The 22,260-nt window shown below is 38.9% G+C and overlaps 1 protein-coding gene across 2 annotated transcripts in view; it reads left to right on the forward strand.

Moving 5' to 3' along the window:
* Positions 1–21,808, forward strand: part of IL18RAP (interleukin 18 receptor accessory protein) — a 35,670-nt gene extending 13,862 nt beyond the window's left edge. Inside the window, exons 6-12 of one of the 2 annotated variants that reach the window (XM_037143394.2) lie at positions 5,701–5,851; positions 8,983–9,048; positions 10,524–10,647; positions 12,731–12,882; positions 17,230–17,367; positions 20,152–20,325; positions 21,096–21,808. In XM_037143394.2, the coding sequence (XP_036999289.2) occupies positions 5,701–5,851; positions 8,983–9,048; positions 10,524–10,647; positions 12,731–12,882; positions 17,230–17,367; positions 20,152–20,325; positions 21,096–21,469 (1,179 nt within the window). In that variant the 3' untranslated portion in view covers positions 21,470–21,808. The remainder of the gene's footprint in view (positions 1–5,700; positions 5,852–8,982; positions 9,049–10,523; positions 10,648–12,730; positions 12,883–17,229; positions 17,368–20,151; positions 20,326–21,095) is intronic. The other variant, XM_037143395.2, reaches the window with a different exon arrangement.
* Positions 21,809–22,260: the final 452 nt, after the last annotated feature.

The following is a 22,260-nucleotide window of genomic DNA, read 5'->3' on the forward strand; positions in this document are numbered from 1 at the left end:
CCACAAGGGGTAGAGTTACAATTCCTAGAACCAGGCAGAGCAGATCACAACATAATTGAGACATAGTGTGTCTACTGTATTCCTCTAAGCCTTTGGTCTAAAACTTTTATCACAGAAGAAATTGAGATGACTGGCATGATTCTTGTTAGTAAAAAGCAAGTGGCTGATATTAACTGCCTCTTCTTTTTTTTAAGTGTTCATAAATCATCCATTTAATAATTCATTCAAGACTTTGGCTAGGGATTGACATTTAACTTATCAGTCTCTAACTTCCACATTAAAACATAAGTATTAGTCTACAATTTATGTGTAAGTAAAATGTTGTCAGTTGATTGTAGCAAAAGAATGTAAAACTGTACTTGGTAGGAACATGCAAAGTGATCAATGGAAACAGACACATGCTGGGCATGTTCCATGAGTGGTGTGCAGCTCAGCATGGTGGAGGCCAAGAGTTCTTACTTGGTGTAGCCAGGGTTAGAGCTAGGAATACAAGCTGCAGATTGGCTGTATGGTAATTTGGCCTCTGTTGGCCACTGTTGGTAATTCGAAGTTTACAAGTGTGACTTCTGATCCAGGGACTTATCAGTGGGAACATAAAGAAGATGATGGATGCTACTCATATTTTCAAGAAATAAAATAAAAGAAGAAATGCTTTAATATAGGGTGTGAAAGAGATGACAATCACATTTTAGGATTTTATTGCTCAAAAATTCACAGCATTTAGCAAGTTGGAGAAAGTATACATTAATTCAATTAGGAGTGAGAAGAGGTGGCATAAGCAGACCTGGACACAACAAGTCATTAAAACAGATATGAAGCCATCAAGTCCATCAGGGGACATACAACTCAAGATATAAATACTGAGAGTCCTCCTAAACTAGGTAGTAAAAGCCCAGGCAGGACTTCCCTATGTTGCCCAGTTCTAGGGAGCACCATTTGCAGAAAGTAACACAAAGGGCATCACGCTCCCTGGAGTGGCAGTATTGCCCAGTAGTGCAGTGGATTTGTGATATTAGAGAAAATATTATAATAAATGTTCCTAGCAGAGTGAGCTTTCTTTGTTTTGTTCTTCTCCTTGTTTCACACACACCTTTAAACATTGTTTTAGTGTCCTTAGCTTTTTTTTTTTCATGCCTCAGTTCTTTCTAGGACTTACTGACACTGTTCATACAGGTTCAAATTGAGGTGTTCCTCCTTATTTGTATATGGCTTCTCCTCTCCCTCTCCTCCTCCTCCTTCTTCTTTACATCTGAACATAACAAAGAATCCCCTTTGCAGTCCCATTAGCCCCTCTGTTTGCTACTAGAATAATGTGTGGTTGTATTATTAGAATGGGTTTTCCATCATTCTGAAGACAAATTGCTTACTTCTTATCTCTCTTTTTTTTTGTGCTTCCTTTTAATTCTAGCTCATAAAATCTTAATGGTACACATTGAGCTGTACTAATTTTTTTATGGAAAAAATCAGGTCTATTTTGTTTTACCCATCTTCCCTGTGGTTCAGCTGAAGTCTTAGTTATAAATAAGCATCTTCTTTCTATTACTTTCTCATGAGATTTATGACACACCTCCACTCCAGTTCTGTTCTTTGTGTATTATTACTGTGTACCGTAGAATTTTGTCTCTGAATTTTACTTCATGCTCTGAATATTCCTTTTAAAAGGTTCTTGATCCTCAATATCAGCTGATAGATTGTTTAACCTTGTCTGTCCCACCACTTGGCCTTGATTAACTTCACACCTGGAGGTCCTCCTCCAATCAGTTCTGCCCACTGTCCCCTACCCCTTTCTTTAGACTGCTGCCTGCCAATCTACTGGAAATTCTTTCTTGAGCCACAGGAACCACACCGGAGACTTAGAGTGGGGGAATCCCTGACTCAACAAGTCATCAAGCAAAGTGGAAGGGAAATTCCTCAGTCAGAAACTGAAACTCAAAATCAGAATAATTTAGATAAATTTTCAGTTCTCTTACTGACTAGTTTTGCAATATGGAGCAAAACACAAACAGCAGAAACTCAGGTGTTTTATCGATAAAATGGAAAGCAACTTCTATGCAAAATGAGTTCGAGTCTTTGAACAATCACATGAAGTAACATGGGAAAAAACTTTGTAATCTATATGGATAATAGGCTCTTATTTTTTTGTTATTTCTTTGTTACTGTTGTCTCTTTTCTTTTAACTGCAGTGGTAAGAGAGATGTTCCTGGTGTTAGTGGGAAATTGGAAAGCCATGTACCACATGGAGGCTAGGGGCTATAAGATTATTGGCATAAAAATAATCATTCAACAAATATTTACTGAGCCCCTACTATGCCCCAGCCACTAGTGATACAAAAGTGATTATGATAGTTTTTGAATAAATTTTTAAAAACTTCAACACTTAGTTACCATTTAAAAAGTGTCTAATAATGTAATTTTTATGCCTCAAAACCTTTCTTTCAACTATACATGCATACTCAGTCTTCATTTAAAAAGACCATCCTATTGCTGGTCTGCCTACCATAGACTGGGGACCAAAGATTAAACACAACCACATGCATCAGCCCTTTCAACTTGGCTTTATTTCCTATATACATGCTTTGCTTCTAATGTTCTTAAAATGGCACTTACCTCGAATTGACTGATTCCTACACATTCTTCAAAGTTCTAATTGGACCAGAGGGAGTATTTCTGTTTCATATGAACTGAGTTAAAGCCACTGGCATGCATTAAACTTTGGCTTACTACTCTGGGCCTGCATTCTTAGACTGAGGGCTCAATGAGAGAAAGGATTGGTGTTTATTTCACCCAGTGCATTCAGGGCCAGGTATATGTCTTGTAACATAGACACTCTTAACAACTACAAAGGAGATACCTCAACTCTAAACACATCATTACTAAACAAAGGGTACACACATGATGGAGGTGTGCTTACTGCTCTGGAAGCATACTGTGATGCCTGACAACTTAGCTCCATGGGAGCTATCTCTTGAGTGGGAGTTGAAGATTGAGCAGCAGCCTACTCACTGTGAAAAATGGTGGGAGACATGTGCAAATGCATGGATTGAAAAATAACATGGTTATTTAAGAAATGGTAAGTGGTAGGGGGGGAATAGTGAAAATGAGTCAGAGAAGCAATGGCAAGATCAGATTGTAAAGAATTTTAGACTTTATCCCTAAGGGCAAAAGACAGTCACTGATAGGTTCTAAGGGAGGAAGAAATTTTCATAATCTATTTCAATTCTCACGAGACTTTGAGTCCACTATGAATTAAATAATTTTTCAATCATCCGTCATTCTTTGTCATATTTATATAAAACTATTATTTACTTAATGTTTTAAATTTATATTTCATTATTTTATTCAAGTTAAATTTATTTAAAGAGGAAGCTTTATATTAGCCCCATACAAAGAAGAACTACATCTATTTTCAGACATATAAACACATATTTTTTAAAAAATTCATTAAGTATTAGCTACTCGGATAATGATGAGTTTTTTAGAATATTCTCAGAGCTTGAGTTATGCTTTGGAAAATAATAAATTAGTTAGAGCGGGGTGGGCTAATTAAATTTGGTGCCCTGATATCTGCACATAATTAATTATATTGAAAATGCTTAATTTAGGAAAAAAATTTACAATTTTTAGTATATTTTATTATGTTATTACAGTTGTCCCATTTTTCCCTTGTATTCCCCTCTACTCTGTACCCACCTCCCACTAACATTTATGCCCTTTAGTTAATGCCCATGGGTTGTATATATAATTTCTTTGCCTTCTCCATTTCCCATACTATTCTTAATCTCCTCTGACTATTTTGTATCTACCATTTGTTTCTAATTCCCTGTACCTTTTTCCCCCATTCTCACCCCTCCTCCCACAAGCCTCCTAGTGATTTCCATTTCTGTGATTCTATTCCTGTTCCAGTTCTTTCCTTAGTTTGTTTTTGTTTTCGTTTTGTTTTTAGATTCATTTGTTGATTATTGTGTTTGTTGTCATTTTATTGTTCATAGTTTTGGTCTTCTTTTTCTTAGATAAGATCCTTTAACATTTCATATAATAAGTAGATGGTGATGATGAACTCCTTTAATTTTACCTTATCTGAGAAGCACTTTATCTGCCCTTCCATTTTAAATGATAGCTTTGCTGAATAGAGTAATCTTAGATGTAGGTCCTTGCCTTTCATGACTTGGAATACTTCTTTCCAGCCCCTTTTTGACTGTAACATTTATTTTGAGGGTTCAACTGATAGTCTTAGGGAACTCCTTTGTAGGTAACTATCTCCTTTTCTCTTGCTGCTTTTAAGATTATCTCCTTATTTTTAATCTCAGGTAATGTAATTATGATGTGTCTTGGTATTTGGTTCCTTGGGTCCAACTTCGCTGGGACTCTCTGAGCTTCCTGAACTTCCTGGAAGTTCATTTTCTTTGCCAGATTGAGGACATTTTCTTTCATTATTTTTTCAAATAAGTTTTCAATTTCTCACTCTTCCTCTTATCCTTCTGACACACTATGATTCAGATGTTGGAATGTTTAAAGTTGTCCTGGAAGTTCCCAAACCTCTCCTCATTTTTCTGAATTCTTGTTTCTTTATTCTCTTTTGTTTGAATATTTATTTCTTCCTTCTGGTCCAAACTGTTTATATGAGTCCCAGTTTACTTCCCTTCACTGTTAGTTCCTTGTATGTTTTTCTTTATTTTACTTTGCATAGTCTTCACCTTTTCCTCTATTTTGCAACCATACTCAATAATTTCTGTGAGCATCTTAACAGTGTTTTGAATTCTGCATCTGATAGGTTGGCTATCTGGTCACTTAGTTGTTTTTCTGGAGCTTGGATCTATTCTTTCATTTGGACTATATTTCTTTGTCTCGGTGTACCTGTTATATATAGTAAGGGACAAAGCCTTAGGTATTCACCAGGGTGGGGCAGCTCACATTGCTGTGCTGTGGTGTAGTATGTTGTGGTGGGATCAGAGATGGAACAATGCCGCTTGCTTGGCTCTCCACCAGCTTTTGGTCACTTCCCCCAGTACTCACAAGAAAACTGGGCCCTTCTGGTGCGGAATCCCATGTGGGTAGGTTTGTATACATTCTAGAACCCTGTGGGTCTCTCCAGTGAATTCTCCTGTGAGGCTGGGAGTTTCTCCTGATGCTGCAACCCCATAGGTTTTTATAGCCAGAGATTTTGAAGCTCTTCCCACTCTAGAACCTGGGTTGTGAGGTCTGTCTCACCCTCCAGTTGTTTGCTCGGGTTTATCCACACGCAAATGTCACACTGTAGGGTCTGCCAGCTGCTATCTCACTCATGTGGTCCACTAGCCACCTCCTTGCTATGCATCCTCTCCACCCTCTCTGTCTGTCCCCACCCCTCCTTCTAGTCTGGGTGAACATTTTTTTTTAATTTCTTGGTTGTCAGTCTTCCATACAGTTCAATTTTCTGGAAGTTCTGATTTTTTTGTTTTTAAATTTATTATTGTTGTTTTTTTGTTTGTGTGAGGAGACAAAGAATATCTACCTATGCCTCCATCTTGTCCAGAAGTCACAAATAAAATTTTGAACAAAATCTTTTTATAATTTGGTAGTATGATTGTTATGTCCTCATCTCAGACTGACATTCTTCTTTTCATCATTAAAATTTGTGAAGTTTTTTTTAAAAGTGCAATTAATAGTAATGATAATTGTCTGATTGAAGAAAGTATTTGATTTTCATGTCTCTTGGATTAGAATGGAAGACTACTCTATGAAAAAAAGAGCAACCCGATGTTACTGAATGAAATTTATGACTTTCACCAGGGCATGTACACATGTGATTATAGTCAGTCGGATAATGAAAGTTCATGGACAGTCAGAGCTGTCGTTCAAGTGAAAACCATTGGTAAGTGAGATATTATTTTCAAGACTATAGATCTGAACCTCAATTACCCAATTAAAGTCATCTTCCTGTGGCTTAGTAATTTTTTTCTTTTTTGAAAAAGAGAAGGTAGACATACACAGTATAATCATGTAAAGCCTTGAATATTGGCAAATATCAGTTTTCCCATTAACTTAGATTTCATTCTCCAAGGAAAGCCTAGTTCTGGATCATATTCAAGTTGTCACAAGTTGGGTTTTCCATGCACTAATTTCAGGTTTGTTTTAATAATAAATTTAAAAACAATATTAATAATTCACACACACAAATAAGTAACATTCATGTACCCATCACCAACTTTAATACTGCTAACATTTTTTCACATACTTAAAAGTCTCGCTTTTTTTTAAGGAAACAAAGCATTGCATATACAGCTTGAGCCCTAAGCTGTTATTTCTTTCCTCTCCCTCCCTTCCCATATGTAGTCCAGTTTTATAGTTTATATTCTTTTCATTTAGCCTTTTTAAAATATGTATGTATCATTAATAAATAGAATTTTGTTTTATATTATAAAAAGTGATTTGTGTTATAAACACATGGTATTATTCTAAAATATCACTTTGCCATTTTTATCTTCATCAACAATGAACAGATTTCTATTACTCCTAAATAATATCTGGTGTCTTCAGATCTTTTTTTTGATTGATGTAAAGTGGGATTTTTTTCTTTATATTTACGTTTCCATGAATACTAATGAGTTTGAGTATGTTATCATATGTTTATTGGCCCCCTTGCTTTATTCTTCTGAGACTTCTCTTGGGTCATTCTTACTAGATTTACAAGTATCGGCATGAAAAAACTGTCATGTTATTAATTTAAGCATGGCCTATGTCAAAGCATAATAGAGTCAGTCATGCATGTTTTGTATTAAAAAGCTACAGGATGGCTGATTTATCTCTTAAAAATATACTAATCAATTTCACTGCCTCTTCTTTTATTGTGTGATACAATCCACATGGGCCATTCTGAAGCCAAGTCAGGCACTCCTGCTTATTCCTGGCCCTTGCACTCTTCACTACTCTAGATATCAGCAATTAAAAACTTTATTAGATTGCTCCTTGGATAAAAAGATACAATGCAAATACCACTCTTTATCCCCTCCTAGTAATGTGTAATTATTCTTTTAGTCAGGCATGATGAATCAACCCATCACATTTCCAGTGGCAAAGCCTGCTTTTCTGTGTCCCAAAGGACTCCTTGCAACATCTGCTTTATTTCTTTCAGTCAAGCCTTGTCTGTGATCATTTCTGTCTCCCTCATTCACTCACTTGTTCTTTATTTGTTTATTCTCACACAAATATTTGTTGAAAATCTCATACTTGTCAGTCACTGAGCTTGGTGCTAAGGGTGAATAAGTGAGAGTGAGTACCTGGACACTCCCACTGATTCCCAGAATGAAGCATCTGTGGGGTGGACAGGAAAGGAACAGGTCATCACAATACAATGTGATGGGTGGAGAAAAAGTGGGGCCCACGGAGGCCCACCAACCAAACCTGTGTATGCCAAGTCCAAGTGAGAAATGAGGGGTAAGAACAAATTGTTTCCATGATGGAAAGGAAAGAATGATGTACTACTGCCTCAAATGGTGAGGCCTGGGAACTGATCATTGGATCTGGAAAGGCAGAGGTCATTATTTACCTCAGCAGGTGTGTGTCCATGGAAGGGTGGACAGGAGAACAGTAGAGGAAATAAAATTGATGATGTAGGAGAGATGTCATTTCAAGGACCAAGGCCTTCTATATGGAAGGCACCTAGAGAGTGGGCTGCACCACCCAGGGAGAGTAGAACAAAGGAGCACTAGGAGAAACTGGGAAGAGAACTCATATCCACAAGAGGTACAGAGGAGAGGAGCCCACTGCACAGAGACAAGTGAGCATAGAGCTGAGAGGTGAGCAGGAGAATCTAAAAACAAGGAACTGAAAGAGGACAGGGTTCCAAAGAGGGTGTGGCCAATGCTGTTTGAAATAAAGCAGATGAAAAAATTCAGTTGTGCCCAATGGATTTAGGTGCAAGTTTTCTAGTAACTTTAGCCAAAGCAATTTCAGTGGAGGGATGGAGGCAGAAATCAGATTCCATGGGAGGTGAGGAAATTGAAGAAACAAGCACATAACACTCATTCAAGAATTTGGCTGAAACTGCCCCTCCTGGTGTGGCTCAGTGGATTGATTGCTGGCCTGTGAAGAAAAGGGTCACTGGTTCGATTTCCAGTCAGGGCACATGCCTGGGTTGCAGGCCATGTCCCCAGTAGGGGCAGTGTGAAAGGCAACCAACCACATGGTGATGTTTCTCTCCCTCTCTTTTTCCCTCCCTTCCTCTCTCTCTAAAAATAAATAAATAAAATATTTTTAAAAAAGAATTTGGCTGAAACCTAGGAGAATGAGTGAGATAGGGATGTGAGGTGGAGGGTTTTATTCTTTTTTTAAGACATAGAGACTGAGCATGGGTAAATGCTGAGTGGGAAGGAGAGAGAACATTAAAGACACAGGACAGAGATACTGTAATTGAGAAAAGGAGGTCCCCAAGAATTAAGAGAAGACACCCAGAGTAAAGGTGATTAATTTTCCTGTATCAGGAGATAGAACTTATTCTAGAGGAAGTTTGACAGTGGAGGCACACTTGAAAGTTTGTGGCAAGAAGTTGAGAAATAAATGATTAATAAAGGGTTGGTCTCACCTTTATTTTGAGACAAACCATGAATTTAAGAATGGCGGTGGTGGGCTCCAATCTGACTGACATATGCATTTTCTCTGGTGGGTTCTCCTTTGTGTTGGGTTACTTAGCTGGATGGCCCCTACAAGCAATTTTGTAGGAGAAGATGGAGGCTTAAATCTGCAATGGGCAAGCAGGAGTGGTGTGGAAGAAAATGTACTCAGACTGATATGGATTTATCAAAAACTATGTTTGCCAGCACCTGCACAGTCATTCTGGAAGCTTGCTTTTTGCATAAAACCTGAGTTTCTAGCCATATGAAATATGGACAAAATTTGAAGAGGCAGCCCCAAAACAGATCTAAGTGTGCCCATGAATGCACATCTTCAGCAAGCAGGCTTTCAGATCTCTCAGTGCAAGTAATGATTTTCTTTTTCATTTTTTAGTGAAGGACACAACTCTCAAACCAGATATTCTAGAACCTGTCAAGGACATCCTGGAAGTAGAACTTGGTAAGATGGGCTGAAGGATCAAACTTGGAAGCAAGTCTAAGTGTAATATAAGAAAAAGAGAGTTAAATTCAAGTCACATAGAATTGGGCATAAATCTTGACCCAGCCACTGATTAGTGTTGTGACCTTATAAATCACTTACAGTAATCTTTCTAAGCCTCAGTTTTTAAATCTGTAAATAGGCAAAATAAAACTGACCTCACAAGGTTACAATGAGAGATATAAGATAACATGTGTTAGGTGGCTGGTGCATTTGACATAGTCAATAGATTTTAGATTTGTTCTAACCTTCTTATCCCAGAAATAGGTGATTACATATATTAAGTCTACAGGCTTGATTAGGTCTATAAATTTAACCAATTTACCAACTTGAGTATAATTAAGCTTTAAAAATATGAAGTTTGGTTTGGTCTTCAAGGTAACTATAGAAGAATGCTATAATCCCTGCTCAATTAATTTGCTTTTCAAATTAATTAAATTAATTAATTTGCTTTTCAAATTAATTGAACAGTGCCTTCTTCTGGTATGAGGGCAAAGTGACTTTCCTATAGTCCCCTTTCATTTTGTCAACTTCAATAACATTTTCATAGTACCAAACAGCTGAATAAGAGATACATTATTAATAGTCAAGTGCTAGTCACTTCAATAAAATAAGTGTTCTTTTAAATGTGAAAATATTTATGACAGAAATGAGAAAATAGATATTATGGTAAAGGACCACTAGGTGGCAGTATCAGTATACTCTGAGTATAAAATTAGCAAAATGGGCAACAACACAGGAATGGAAGTAGGAAAAAGGGGGAAAAACCTTTAATTAGAAAAAAATTCATATGATCTCAGTGAATTTTAAAGTATTACTTGGGTACAAACATTATCAAGTTGCAAAAATGAATTTTCAAATAGAATCCCTAACTGTTTCATGGTTAAAATATTGAGTTTGAGGCAGAGCATATCTGGATATCCCTCATAAGAAAATGGGGAGAAAGAAGGTAGTGTGATAAAATACATTCACATCCATAGTCGATTGTCCAAAAAGCAGCTGAATATCTAAATGATATTTTACATATCATTCTTTAAACTACATATTACAGTAAGCTCATGATTTTTTATTTAATATGCAAATATTGGTTAGAAAAATGTTCTTTATTGACATAGTTGGTAAAGCAAAAACAGTGTTGGAAGACCGAGCTGGTTACTGAAACTTCATATTTTCTTGGTGTGTATTCTCAAACCATATTGAAACCCTTAGTGCTATGACCATACCAATCTTCATTTTAAGAACATATGGTCACATGTTTGAGATGTAAGTATTGCCTGCTAGAGACTAAGGTACATGGTTTCATATGTTTCTGAATGAGAGACAGGTAGACATTTGGTTATTATTTTTGGCACAACTGTTTTACCTATAAACCTGTTGCAACAGGAAACAGTCTTCATGGGCTTCCTTCTTCTTTCCTGTGGTCCCTTCATTTTTAGGAAAGTCTTTGACTCTTTACTGCACAGCAAGATTTGGCTTTGAAAAGGACTTTAAACCTGTGATAAGATGGTACAGCAAAGATGCTGACCAGGAGCTGGAAATCCCAACAACTGAGGTGAGAAGGTAAGTGAGAAGTTAAGAAGGAAATTAGAGGACAATATTTTTTACAACCCACAGTAAATGCTTTCACCTTTGGAAATCTGCAAAATGTACACACAGAGGTGAGCATACACACACATTCACCCACAGTTGATGGTGTAGCTATGAGCAACAACTAGAGGTGAAAATGAAAGTATGAAAGTGCATGTTAATTTTAAACTTGGAGGACAAATTCAGTTTACAACAGGGACATAAAGTGAAATATTTAAGTTGCTATAAAGCTCAATTTGTAGCAACAATTTGATGCAGCTGCTGTAAACATCAGGCTAACAAGGAGACAGGCACACTGACACAGGCTGCTTGAATAGAAGCAGCATGTCCAGCAAAAACAGAAGAATGCTGACCATCATCCCCGTTCCACCTCCCCATTTTCCCCAGTGCCGTCCATTCAGAGTATCCAAATATTCAGAGTCATTAACAGTCCAGGAAGTATGAAATGAGGAAATGGTACAAGAATAAGGAGTCTGGCCAAAAATTATGTGACATTAGGAATAGTTTAACCAACACGACTTGGGAAAGGAGACTCAGTAGTGGTATACGTCTTGAAGTGTTTGGAAGCTGCTCTGTTTTATGAGAAACTAGACTGTATAGTTCTCAAGAGCACAGAACCCAGATTAGTGGCCAGAATTTAATGGGATGACAATATGGCTCAATAAAATGGAAAATTCTAGACATTTGGATCTATCCAACTCCTCACAAAACTGGACTCTGGTTTTTGGAGGATTAAGGGCTTGGATTCAATCTGTTAGGCATGTTGCTAAAAAAATACAGTTTCTCATTTTTGTAAGGTTTTTCCACATAATAGTCTATGAATTAAGCATACTTCTGATTTTTAAAACATTTTAATAAACCAATATAATGTATTTTGATAAAATACAACACTACAAAAAAGTAAAGGACAGATTTTGGGAACAGTGATAAAATTTACCAAGAACTTCTAAAACCAGGACCATTGAATTCTCTATTATCTGATATTGCAACATAGTTCAAAGTAATCATGTATCACAAAAAGAGAGTATGTTCTGACTTCACATGGCTTTTGGTATGAAACTCTGTTTGCCACCTATTGGAAATGTGACCCTATGAGTTTCCATCATGCCACCTACAATCCACCTTGTATTGTCCCTCTAAGGAGTGTATACAGTTGAGGTGATATGCTTATCACAGCTTCTAGTGGGTAAGAAGTGTTCCGTAAAAAAAAGTTGGTATTGTAGGCTCCAAACAATACAAACTAATGTGAATGCATTATTCACATAAACAATATTCCTTAACATGAGTACAGACTAAGAGATTGGCAACTTTAGAGAATCCAAACTATGAATAAATGCCCAGACTCCCACTTCATGGATGGGGTAGAATGGCACAGGCTGAAGAATAAGGTTGCTACATGAACTAAGACTCACCTTCTGTGCCTGCTCTTCATTGCTAGTCAAGTTAGGATAGTCATACCATTACCTTGTGGAATTTCTGTGAGATGTGGAATGGAAAAGACCCGATACCCCTCATTTTGTGGACAGAAGACAGCCTGATACATAGTAAGACCTTTGTAGAAGTTAGTCACTTTTAATATTACTAAGTTATTGCTAGAATCTCTTTTCAGGTAAAATTCTTAGAGTAAGAAATATCAGTTGATTTGGAGGAACAAGTATGAGGGACACAAGGACAAGAACTAAGGGGGGTGGAAATGGGAGGGAGGTGGGGAGCACGGGGCGGGGTGGGCTGGGATGGGAGAAATAGACAGAAAACTGTACTTGAAAAATAAGTAAATAAAAATTAAAAAACAAAAAAACCCCAAAACAAACAAAAAATATCAGTTGAGGCCCACAAATAAATTACATCTTAGTGTTAGTGCTTAGAACAATGTTTAGCAGATTCAATAATTTTTAAGTGAGCTCTCTCAACTGTATTATGTTCTTTTGGTGTCTCCTACTGTGTGACCCCATGGCTCTTCAAAAAGCCGGACTGTATACTATTTACATAAGTTCTGAATACTGCAAATGAGTGTCACTTTATCTACTGAACTGATGTGATATTTTTTCTTTCCTAGTGTTAAAGCCACTTTTGAAGATGAAATCATCAAATGTGTTGTCCACTTAAAAGAAATTACTCAGAGTGATCTTTACAAAACATTCATTTGCTTTGCCCAGAATTCCATTGGGAACACTACTCAATCTATCCAACTGAAGGAAAAGAAAAGAGGTAAGCCTGGGACATTACTGCAGAATGAACACATTTTTTTTTTATCTCAAAGGAGAAGAATTTTCTTAAATAAAAGTGATGATGTTATCAAATAAAATTAGGGGTTTGGCTACTAATACTCCAAAGGCAAACTCTAGAGGCAAAGACTGGTGAGGAAGGAAAAAGGCTTTTATTAAATGCTGGATGATATGAGGACTCCCCATTACAAAGATCATCTCTTCTATAAAACATAGACAAAACCCAATGGTCCTCAGCAAAACCAACCTGGTTGGTAGCCAGGTTGGCTTCTTCTCATTAAGGGACTTCTTCTCAAAAATAAAAGGCAGCCAACAGAGTTTCTGCTCCATTTTAAAGTACCATCCTATGGAGCCTGAGCCAAGTGCTAAGTGGTTATCCAGGTAGCTTAGCTTGTTCCCAACTGCTGTCCAGCTACAGGATCTCTACTGGAGGCTGTGTGTGAAGCCAGTGTGGCCATGGCCATGCAGCTGCTAGGGCTGAAAATTCCAATCCTCCCAGGTCAGAGAGTGCCTAAATTCACTAGAGGATGCTCCACCAGGTGAGGAAGAGAGAGAGATAGAGACAGAGACAGAGAGACTCCCTCTTAGAGGCCATGGGCCACATGACTGCTAAAACCACATGGCCCATGGAGAAGACAGGCCAGTATACCATCCAAGTGCAAGTCTTGAATAGCAAGTGATGAGCAAGAGAGAGTTTATCTGTTCCCCTGGGTTTATATTAGCTTTGGGTGTGGGATGGATCAGGTGCTTTCTCAGAATGGCCAATTAACTTCTCAAAATTTTGTACGTTTTGGGTAGATCCACTTCCCATCCAATCTCTTCTTTCCCTGAGCTACAATGACAGGCCTCTTTAGTCCAGCACCTATCCCTGCCACCATTTTAACTTCTATTGCACATGCATCTGCCTTCCCCTAGTCATACCTCCAATGTGGTACTGAAAGGGGTAGGAGATTTCTTTCTTCTGTTCAATGATCTTGCTAGCCTTGTGCATGCTCAGTGTAAGAACCTTTCCCTGCCACCATCATAGCTGTAAAGGACACTCCTGTGGCATTCTGTCAACTCCTTACCTCCCATTCCCTACTCTCTGTATGATGTGAGTTGCCCACCCTGGAGCTCACTGACAGAGAGCGACTGAACCAAAAGCCCAAATAAAATGACCCTGGAGACCCCACACAGCCTCTCAGGTAGTGCCGAGAGTGGCTTCAGTGGGAGGGGCAGGGTATCTGCAGCCAGGAGCAGAATTTCTGCATGGGGGGGCACAGGGAGCTGAATGTCTACAAGGCACATGCTTGGTTACCTAGGAAATGTAACCTCATGCCTGTGGGATCTGGCACTGTGCTATGAAACTCAATGTCTTCGTCATGACCCGAGGTAGTTTGTCTAGGTCATTACAGACCTTCATCCCCAGTCTCCAAGGAACATAGCTTGGTGCAGAAGTGGCTCCCAGGTCCTATTCCCATAGCCTAGCTCTATCTCCCACTATGGTCCTTCCTGTTCTCCACTCTCAGCCCACTCCTAGAGGTCTGGACTGGCTGTCTGTAGGTATCAGTGATTATAGCAATTAATATTTATTATGTAAAAAATATTCTATTCAAAAAAGGAAATCTGGACTTCCGCCAAGACGGAGGCATAGGTGGAAACATTGTGCCTTCTTGCACAACCAAATTTAAAAACAACAAAGTTTTAGCAACAAAAATGCAGCCAAACCACAGAAAACTGAACTATACAGAAGTCTGACAACAATGAACGTTTCAGCCAGACTGGTAAGAGGGGCAAAGCCATCAGTGGAGTGGAGTCGGGCAGGAAAGATCCACTGGACCAACCCAGGCGCATGACCCAGGCTCGCAGGCAGCTGTAGGGGGATCTCAGGTGTAGGGTAGCAGCGAGCGGATCCACTGAGGGCCCAAGGTGGCAGGCTGACCACGGTCACACATTCACTCACAAAGCAAAGGAGCAAGCAGTGAGATGGCCCGCACAGACCCCAGCAGCAGGAAGCAGCAGAGGGGACCGCTTTTGCTCGCCTCTGACCCCGCCCCCACATACATCTTCACAACCCAGTGACTGAGTTGCCCACCTTGGTGAACACCTAAGGCTCTGCCCCTCATGCATAACAAGTGTGAACAGACCAAAACATTATGGCTCAAGAACAGTTCAAAGCTCCAGAGCCAATACATCTAAGCAACCAGGAGATAGCTAACCTTTCAGATGCACAGTTCAAAACACTGGTGATCAGGATGCTCACAGAATTGGTTGATTTTAGTCACAAATTAGAGGAAAAAATGAAGGCTAAACTAATTGAAATGAAGGGAAATGCACAGGAAACCAATAGTGATGGAAAGGAAACTGGGACTCAAATCAAGGGAGTGGATCGGAAAGAAGATAAAAATGACCAAACAGAAAAATATGAAGAAACAAGAATTCAAAAAAATGAGGAGAGGCTTAGAAACCTCCAGGACATCTTTAAATGTTCCAACATTCAAATTATAGGGGTACCAGAAGGGGAAGAGGAACAGCCACGAGTGGAAAACTTATTTGAACAAATAATAAAAGAGAACTTCCCCAATCTGGCAAAGGAAATAGACTTCCAGGAAATCCAGGAAGCTCAGAGAGTCCCAAAGAAGTTGGACCCAAGAAGGAACACACCAAGGCACATCATAATTACATTAGCCAAGATTAAAATGAAGGAGAGAAGCAGCAACAGATAAGGGGATAGTCACCTACAAAGGAGTGCCCAGCAGACTGCCAGCAGATTTCTCAAAAGAGACCTTACAGGCAAGAAAGGGCTGGAAAGAAGTATTCCAAGTCAGGAAATCCAAAGACCTACAACCAAGATTGTTCTATCCAGCAAAGCTTTCATTTATAATAGAAGGGCAGATAAAGTGCTTCTCAGATAAGATCAAATTCAAGGAGTTCATCATCACTAAGCCCTTATTATATGAAATGTTAAAGGACTTATCTAAGAAAAAGAAGATAAAAAAGATGAACAGTGGAAGAACAGCAAACTCACAGTTATTAACAACCACACCTAAAACAAAAGCAAACTAAGAGGACAGGTAGATCAGAAGCAGAACCATAGAAATGAAGATCACATGGAGGGTTAGCAACAGGGGAGTGAGAGGAGGAGAAGGGGGGAGAAGGTACAGAAAATAAGTAGCATAGATGGTAGGTATAAAATAGATGGGGGGAGGGCAAGAATAGTATGGGAAATATAGAATCTAAAGAACTTGAGACATGTGGTCATAAACTAAAGGGGGGTAATAGTGGGGGTGAGGGTGCATGGTGGAGGGGAATGAAGGGGGAAATAGAACAACTGTAATGGCATAATCAATAAAATATATTTTAAATAAAAAATATTCTATTCACTTTGCTGTATTAACTCATTTAATACCTTAATCAAGGCCACACACAACAAGTTTCATATCAAGAACCATCCAGAGATGGTCCTCTTAACCAACATTTTGTGTATTGGGGTTATGTCAGAATAGTCTATCATTCATGAATTCATTCACTCATTCATTCTACAAATACCCATGCATGCTCTATGTGCTAGATATTGTGCTAGGTCATAGGTCCCTTTCCTATTTTTCTTTCCTGGCTTCCAAATACAGAAAGCATGATGGTTAGGTATTGGAGAGTGGAGGTGTGACAATGTAATTTTTCTCAGTGTCCAGAAGTATATATGTATATCAAAGATTATATTAAAGCTGGCATGGATATTCCTGGTAAGAACTAGTTTCTAATTTTTTAAAGAAGATTCTCAGAGATGAAGTTGATATCATTCATTCATTCAACGGATAAAGTTTTTTAGAATAGATGATTGTGAAGCCCATGAAGCAAATAAGACAAAATTTATTACTGCTTAACAGTGGATTCTCTGTTGAAGGTGTGTTTCATGAGTCAGGTGACGTGAAGGGTGCAAAAGTATGCCAGACATAGGCTGCCAGAGGTTCCTGGCCTCTGGAAGTTTGGACTTTAGTAGGGACAATAATGGATGAAAATAATTTATAATATATGATGAGAAGGTTGCAAATGTTTTGTGTAGAAGTTTATGGGGAAAATGAATAAAAATGGTTGGGATCAGTTTCCTAGACCATGGCTGATCAAGAACTTCCCATTTCCCCAAGCTCTCTCCAGTTCATTGTAAGATAGGTCCCTTAGGATGTGATTTAAAGCATTTTGTATTCAAGAGAAATGCTTCCAACAGCAGTGATATTGATCAAAATAATGGAACCAAAAAAGGCTTTGTGTGGGCCCACAGCGTTGGCCCGAATAAGGTCTTGCCACAGGAATGTGTTTCTGCATTTGTTCATTGTTGCCATGTTTTCCCCAGTGGTGTTCCTGTACATCCTACTTGGTATCATCATGACCCTAGTAGGCATGTTGACAGCAACTGCCCTCCTCTTCATGTACTGGATTGAAATAGTGCTGCTGTACCGAACCTACCAGAACAAGGATGAGACACTGAGGGGTAAGGTGACTCCAACTTGGCTGTGACTTTTCCTCTCAGTACTGACTTAGACAGAGGAGTTCCAAAAATGGATAATCCCTGATGGATAAGGTCATGTTCCTCAGGCTTTGAGATTTCTTCCAGATCTGATGCTGTACACCTGGGGGGGCTGGGAGCAGGTGGACAAAGTAAGTCTCTTTTTATTCTCGCAACTGATCCTATTATCAGACATGCTGAACTTGAAAATTATCAACTGTTAATCAACTTAAAGCAATATGGTAAATGACTTAACACCTCTGTGCCTTGGTTTCCCCTTTGATAAAATGGAATTGTAACCACAATTTCAATCTCAATGAGTGCTGTGAGTGCTCATGGGGTTAAGACATCCTAAGTTTTTAGTATAGCATCTAGCATGTAGTGAACACTCAGTACTATTATTATCTCATGAGTACCAAGTGCTTGCCAATCAAGTGTATTGGCTACTTGTCACAGCAATCCTATAAGCCAGAAAGAAAGACCTGAAGTCATATGCTCCAAGTTGAACTGCTAGGCTATGGTAGAGCTTGGGACTTGGACCCAAGCAGTTTGACTTATGGCACCCATTAATTATTAACTTGGTCAGCCTTATCTGTAAAATGAAGGGCTTGAAATTGGTGGAAATATCCCCAAAATTGTGAAGTTCTATAAGATGCAAGTACCATATTATTAGTGATGTGTCTGTCAGCTTTTCCATGAGACAGGATAATGATGTTTTATACACATTTGCTTCTTCAGAACAGAATAGCTACTTCTGTGTTTTTCTAGTCCTAGAATCCCTGAAGTTAGGATGTTTGCAGTTTTAGCAAATAACTCTGATGCTTGGAGGGAGAAGAAGCTCCTCTGCTGGACTCCAGAGCTAATTCCTTATCTGACAGGCCTCTGCATACAATGCTTCTCCCACACAAGGAACTCAGTGAGAGCTGAGTCCTATCCCTGAGAGCTTGTCCTATCTCTGAGGAAATGGGAGTCAAGAAATATACCAGTCACACCTTCTTTTAGATAAGGGGTCTAAACCTTTTGTCGTCTCTGGGCCACACTGGTAGAAGAGTTATCTTGGGCCAAACAGTAATGAAAACAAAAAATCTCATGTTTTAAGTAAATTTACAATTTTGTGTTGGACAGCATTCATAACCACCCAGGGCTGCATGCAGCCTGTGAGCCGTGGGTTGGACACCCCTGCTTTAGACCAATTATTGAAAATTCATACTAGAAATGCTTAAGCCAAGAGTATTCTTGAGATTCATTTATTTTTTAAGTTAGCTTTTTTGAATTAAGCCAGTTATCTAACTAATGTCTTAACCATTTCCTTCAATAATTTCATACTTCTTTTACTAAAATGCTGTTTATCTTAAGATTGTAGAGCTAGCATAGAGGAGTCAATCAACTGCGAAACATTTAAATATGCCCCTTCTCTTTTTACTTTGCACAGACACTAGAATTCTGAAGGGAGCAGAACTGGGTTTCAAGCACAATGATTCAGTGCCTTCTCTGACCAATCTACTGTTACTCAGCAAAACAACTGTTTTCCTTGAGGCTGATGATGAATATATAAAAGTTTAGAGAGACATAGAATGTCACAATTTTGGAGGACCTAGTAGGTTGTCTAGTACTTCCACTCTAGTTTTATTACCAAGTGAACACAATCTTTTATTATTATAGAAACATCCTAGTTTGCTGGTCTTCCCATGGATATGAAAGGAATTGAGTCAACTATAGTGTGTTGCATATTTACCCATGAATGTCCTTCTTTCTATCTGGGTCACCAGTAGCTTCCTAGAGTACACCCCTGGACCTCTGCTCCCTGGCACCTTCCTTTCTTGATTCCAGACCTCCTCCACTCTCTCTTCCTTTTCTATTTCTGGCCTTTACCACTAGGGCTCTTCTTAGGTCCACATTGAACAAATGTAATACTAAGCTGCATCAGCAGCCAGTGCTACTACTATTTTGTAACAATATTATTTTGCAGTCAGTGTGCAAAGTGCTGGAATATGAGCCAGGAGTGTCCAATTCTGAAGCCCATGGATTAACTTGGGAAGTTTTCTACTACTTTCCATGAGTTCTTTGGCACGTTCCCATAAACAATGTTCATTTCTAATCATTTAGTCAATAGAAACATATGAGACCAAAAATATTCTGAAATAAGTTCCATAAATATAGAGTATCATTTAGAAGGGAGGGTAAAGGATATTCATCTTGTGCCTGCTATGAGTCAGACCCCAAGCTTGTCATATACATTATCTCAAGCATCCCTGAAGGGAGCCTGCTGGGTAGTTATCATTGCTTCATTTCACACATGGCATGCAAGCAGAGGTATATGTGCCATCAGCTCTCTAATGTTCAGGGTGCTGGGTGTCAGCAGTGCTTTGCTCATTAGATATCATGCTTTGACGGAGTAAACTTTTCTTTGATGTGCCATGAATGAGACAGCAACACTGCAGATGCAAGGAAAGCTCAGAGGAACCTCTGAGTGCTTGTGATTTATCAGAGAAGGCCCCAGCTGTTGGATCTAACATAAGTGGAACTGCAAGAGTTCTTCAGAATTAGATTCTAATTTTTGGGCAGACAATAAATTCCACTCAGCAGTGTGATTTTGAAATGGACTCAGCTGCTGTTTTCAATTTTTAAAGTAATTTTATGTTTTAAATCAACTTGGTAATGATCCCAACTCTTAATTCTCACCCATTTATCATATGTTGCAAGCATGCATAGATATACCATATAGCGAAAAATCTGTAAATGGCTTAGATTTTTATTGTTCCTCTCCAGATAAAAAGGAATTTGATGCTTTCATTTCTTATGCAAAATGGAGCCCTTTTGAGAGTGAAACCACTTCATCTGTGAATGAGGAAAACTTGGCCCTGAATCTATTCCCTGAAGTTTTGGAAAACAAATATGGATACACCTTGTGTTTGTTTGAAAGAGATGTGACCCCAGGAGGAGGTAGGATCTGCATGCCAGTAGAAAATATAAAACAAAAAGGCCAGTTAAATTCAAATACTGTTTTAAGTTTTTCTGTCACTCTTTCTGTTGGGATATACATTTTCTGGAAGGTTTCATGAGCTTAGAACTTTTGGGGCAACAATACAGAAAAATATAAGTTTCAGAGACCTGTACCATCACCTAAAAAAATCAATCTTCAGAAGAAAAGATAATATCAGGCCACAGGGAGGGCTTCCAGAACAAAAGTGTCTTTCTTGGTTCTTCAGCAGGAAGTCATCTGTCCTTCCAAACAGGTGGTCCTTCTGCATTTTGAGATTCTGTCTGCAAAAAACCTCAACACTGGATCAAGCAGCCTCCTTGAGCCTGGGCCCAGGCCTGGCCTTGCATCATATGTGCAGACCCCATCCCCTCCTGATGACCTCTCGTGCCTCTGCTACCTAAGATACCCTACCTAGGAGCGTGAGCATTCTATTGCCCTCTGTTTTCCCAGCCTGCCTTGTTCCAACAAGCTTTGCTCCTAGAGGAATTAATAATTTGAGGACAAAGAAATAACAGAGAACTGTAAAATTGAGAGTTACTAGACATTAGAGTATATCTTCAACTATTGACAAAGTTGATATAGAGAATGTGCTATAGTCAACCATGTTTCTTTCTTCCTTCCATGAGTGTCTGTGGCAAGGAATCCTCTGGGCAGATCTGGGACAGTAAGGATTATTGTGACTCAAGGTTTAACAACAACAGTTGCAATTAATTTAATTCTTTATTTCCAGTGTATGCAGAAGACATTGTAAGCATTATTAAGAAAAGTAGAAGAGGAATATTTATCTTAAGCCCCAACTATGTCAATGGACCCAGTGTCTTTGAACTACAAGCAGCAGTGAATCTTGCCTTGGATGACCAAACACTGAAACTCATTTTAATTAAGTTCTGTTCCTTCCAAGAGCCAGAGTCTCTACCTCATCTTGTGAGAAAAGCTCTCCGGGTTTTGCCCACAGTCACTTGGAGAGGCTTAAAATCAGTGCCTCCCAATTCTAGGTTCTGGACTCAAATGCGCTACCACATGCCTGTGAAAAACTCTAAAGGATTCACACGGAACTATCTCAGAAATATCTCAAGAACTTTTTTTACTAGTAAAACTCAGTAAAAAACAGAAACCACTAGGAGGAGCTCCCAGCCCAGGGAATGGGGAGCTGGGCCCTAAACCACCTCCATGCAGTCCTGGAGAGCAGAGATGTTAATGGACAGAACATAGAGCATGGATTTGGCTGATCTAAAATAGAAGGTGTTTTGCCAGCCCTGAGTGAGTGCGACAAGCACTGGGATGACACTGAAGATGTGGTTAGGGCCTCGGATTTTCTCGACTGGACCGGCATTCTCACACATTCAGCATGTACCTTTCTAAGACTTTCTTAGTGGTTAACAGAATCAGCAGATGTATTCACTTTTACTTTGTGGCTATAGACTATCATGTCTGCTATGTATTGTGCATGTAAATTTATATATATTTGAAATAAAATAAATATTATTTTATTAGAAACAGTTGATTTGTACTTTGTCAAAACTTTTATGTAAACAAGACAATTCTTACTGCATGTTCACCCATTAACTCTGGAGCACAGAAAACAAGTAGGAAAGGCAGAGGCCAGGGAATGAGGAGCACAGAAGGCCACACTTAGACTTTACTGTGTTCTTGTGGGAAGTGACAACTCTGGGCAGATGAATTGGAGGAAGATGCCCTTTCTTTTCAGCCGATGCAGCCTTGTGCCAAGACACAAGTCTTGGGGAGTAAAGTAGGTATATTTTAAGTTTGTCCTTGCCCCCCTGGGCCTTTGTGCAGGACCTGAAGTACAAAACCTTGCTCTGGGCCAATTGAACTAAGGACCTTCTAGGCCAAAATGAGAACCAAGGAATGGACTAGCAGCTGCATACTAAGTG

The sequence above is a fragment of the Artibeus jamaicensis genome, unplaced genomic scaffold (assembly GCF_021234435.1).
Source record: "Artibeus jamaicensis isolate MK-2021 breed Jamaican fruit bat unplaced genomic scaffold, CSHL_Jam_final contig_384, whole genome shotgun sequence".
NCBI lineage: Eukaryota > Metazoa > Chordata > Mammalia > Chiroptera > Phyllostomidae > Artibeus > Artibeus jamaicensis.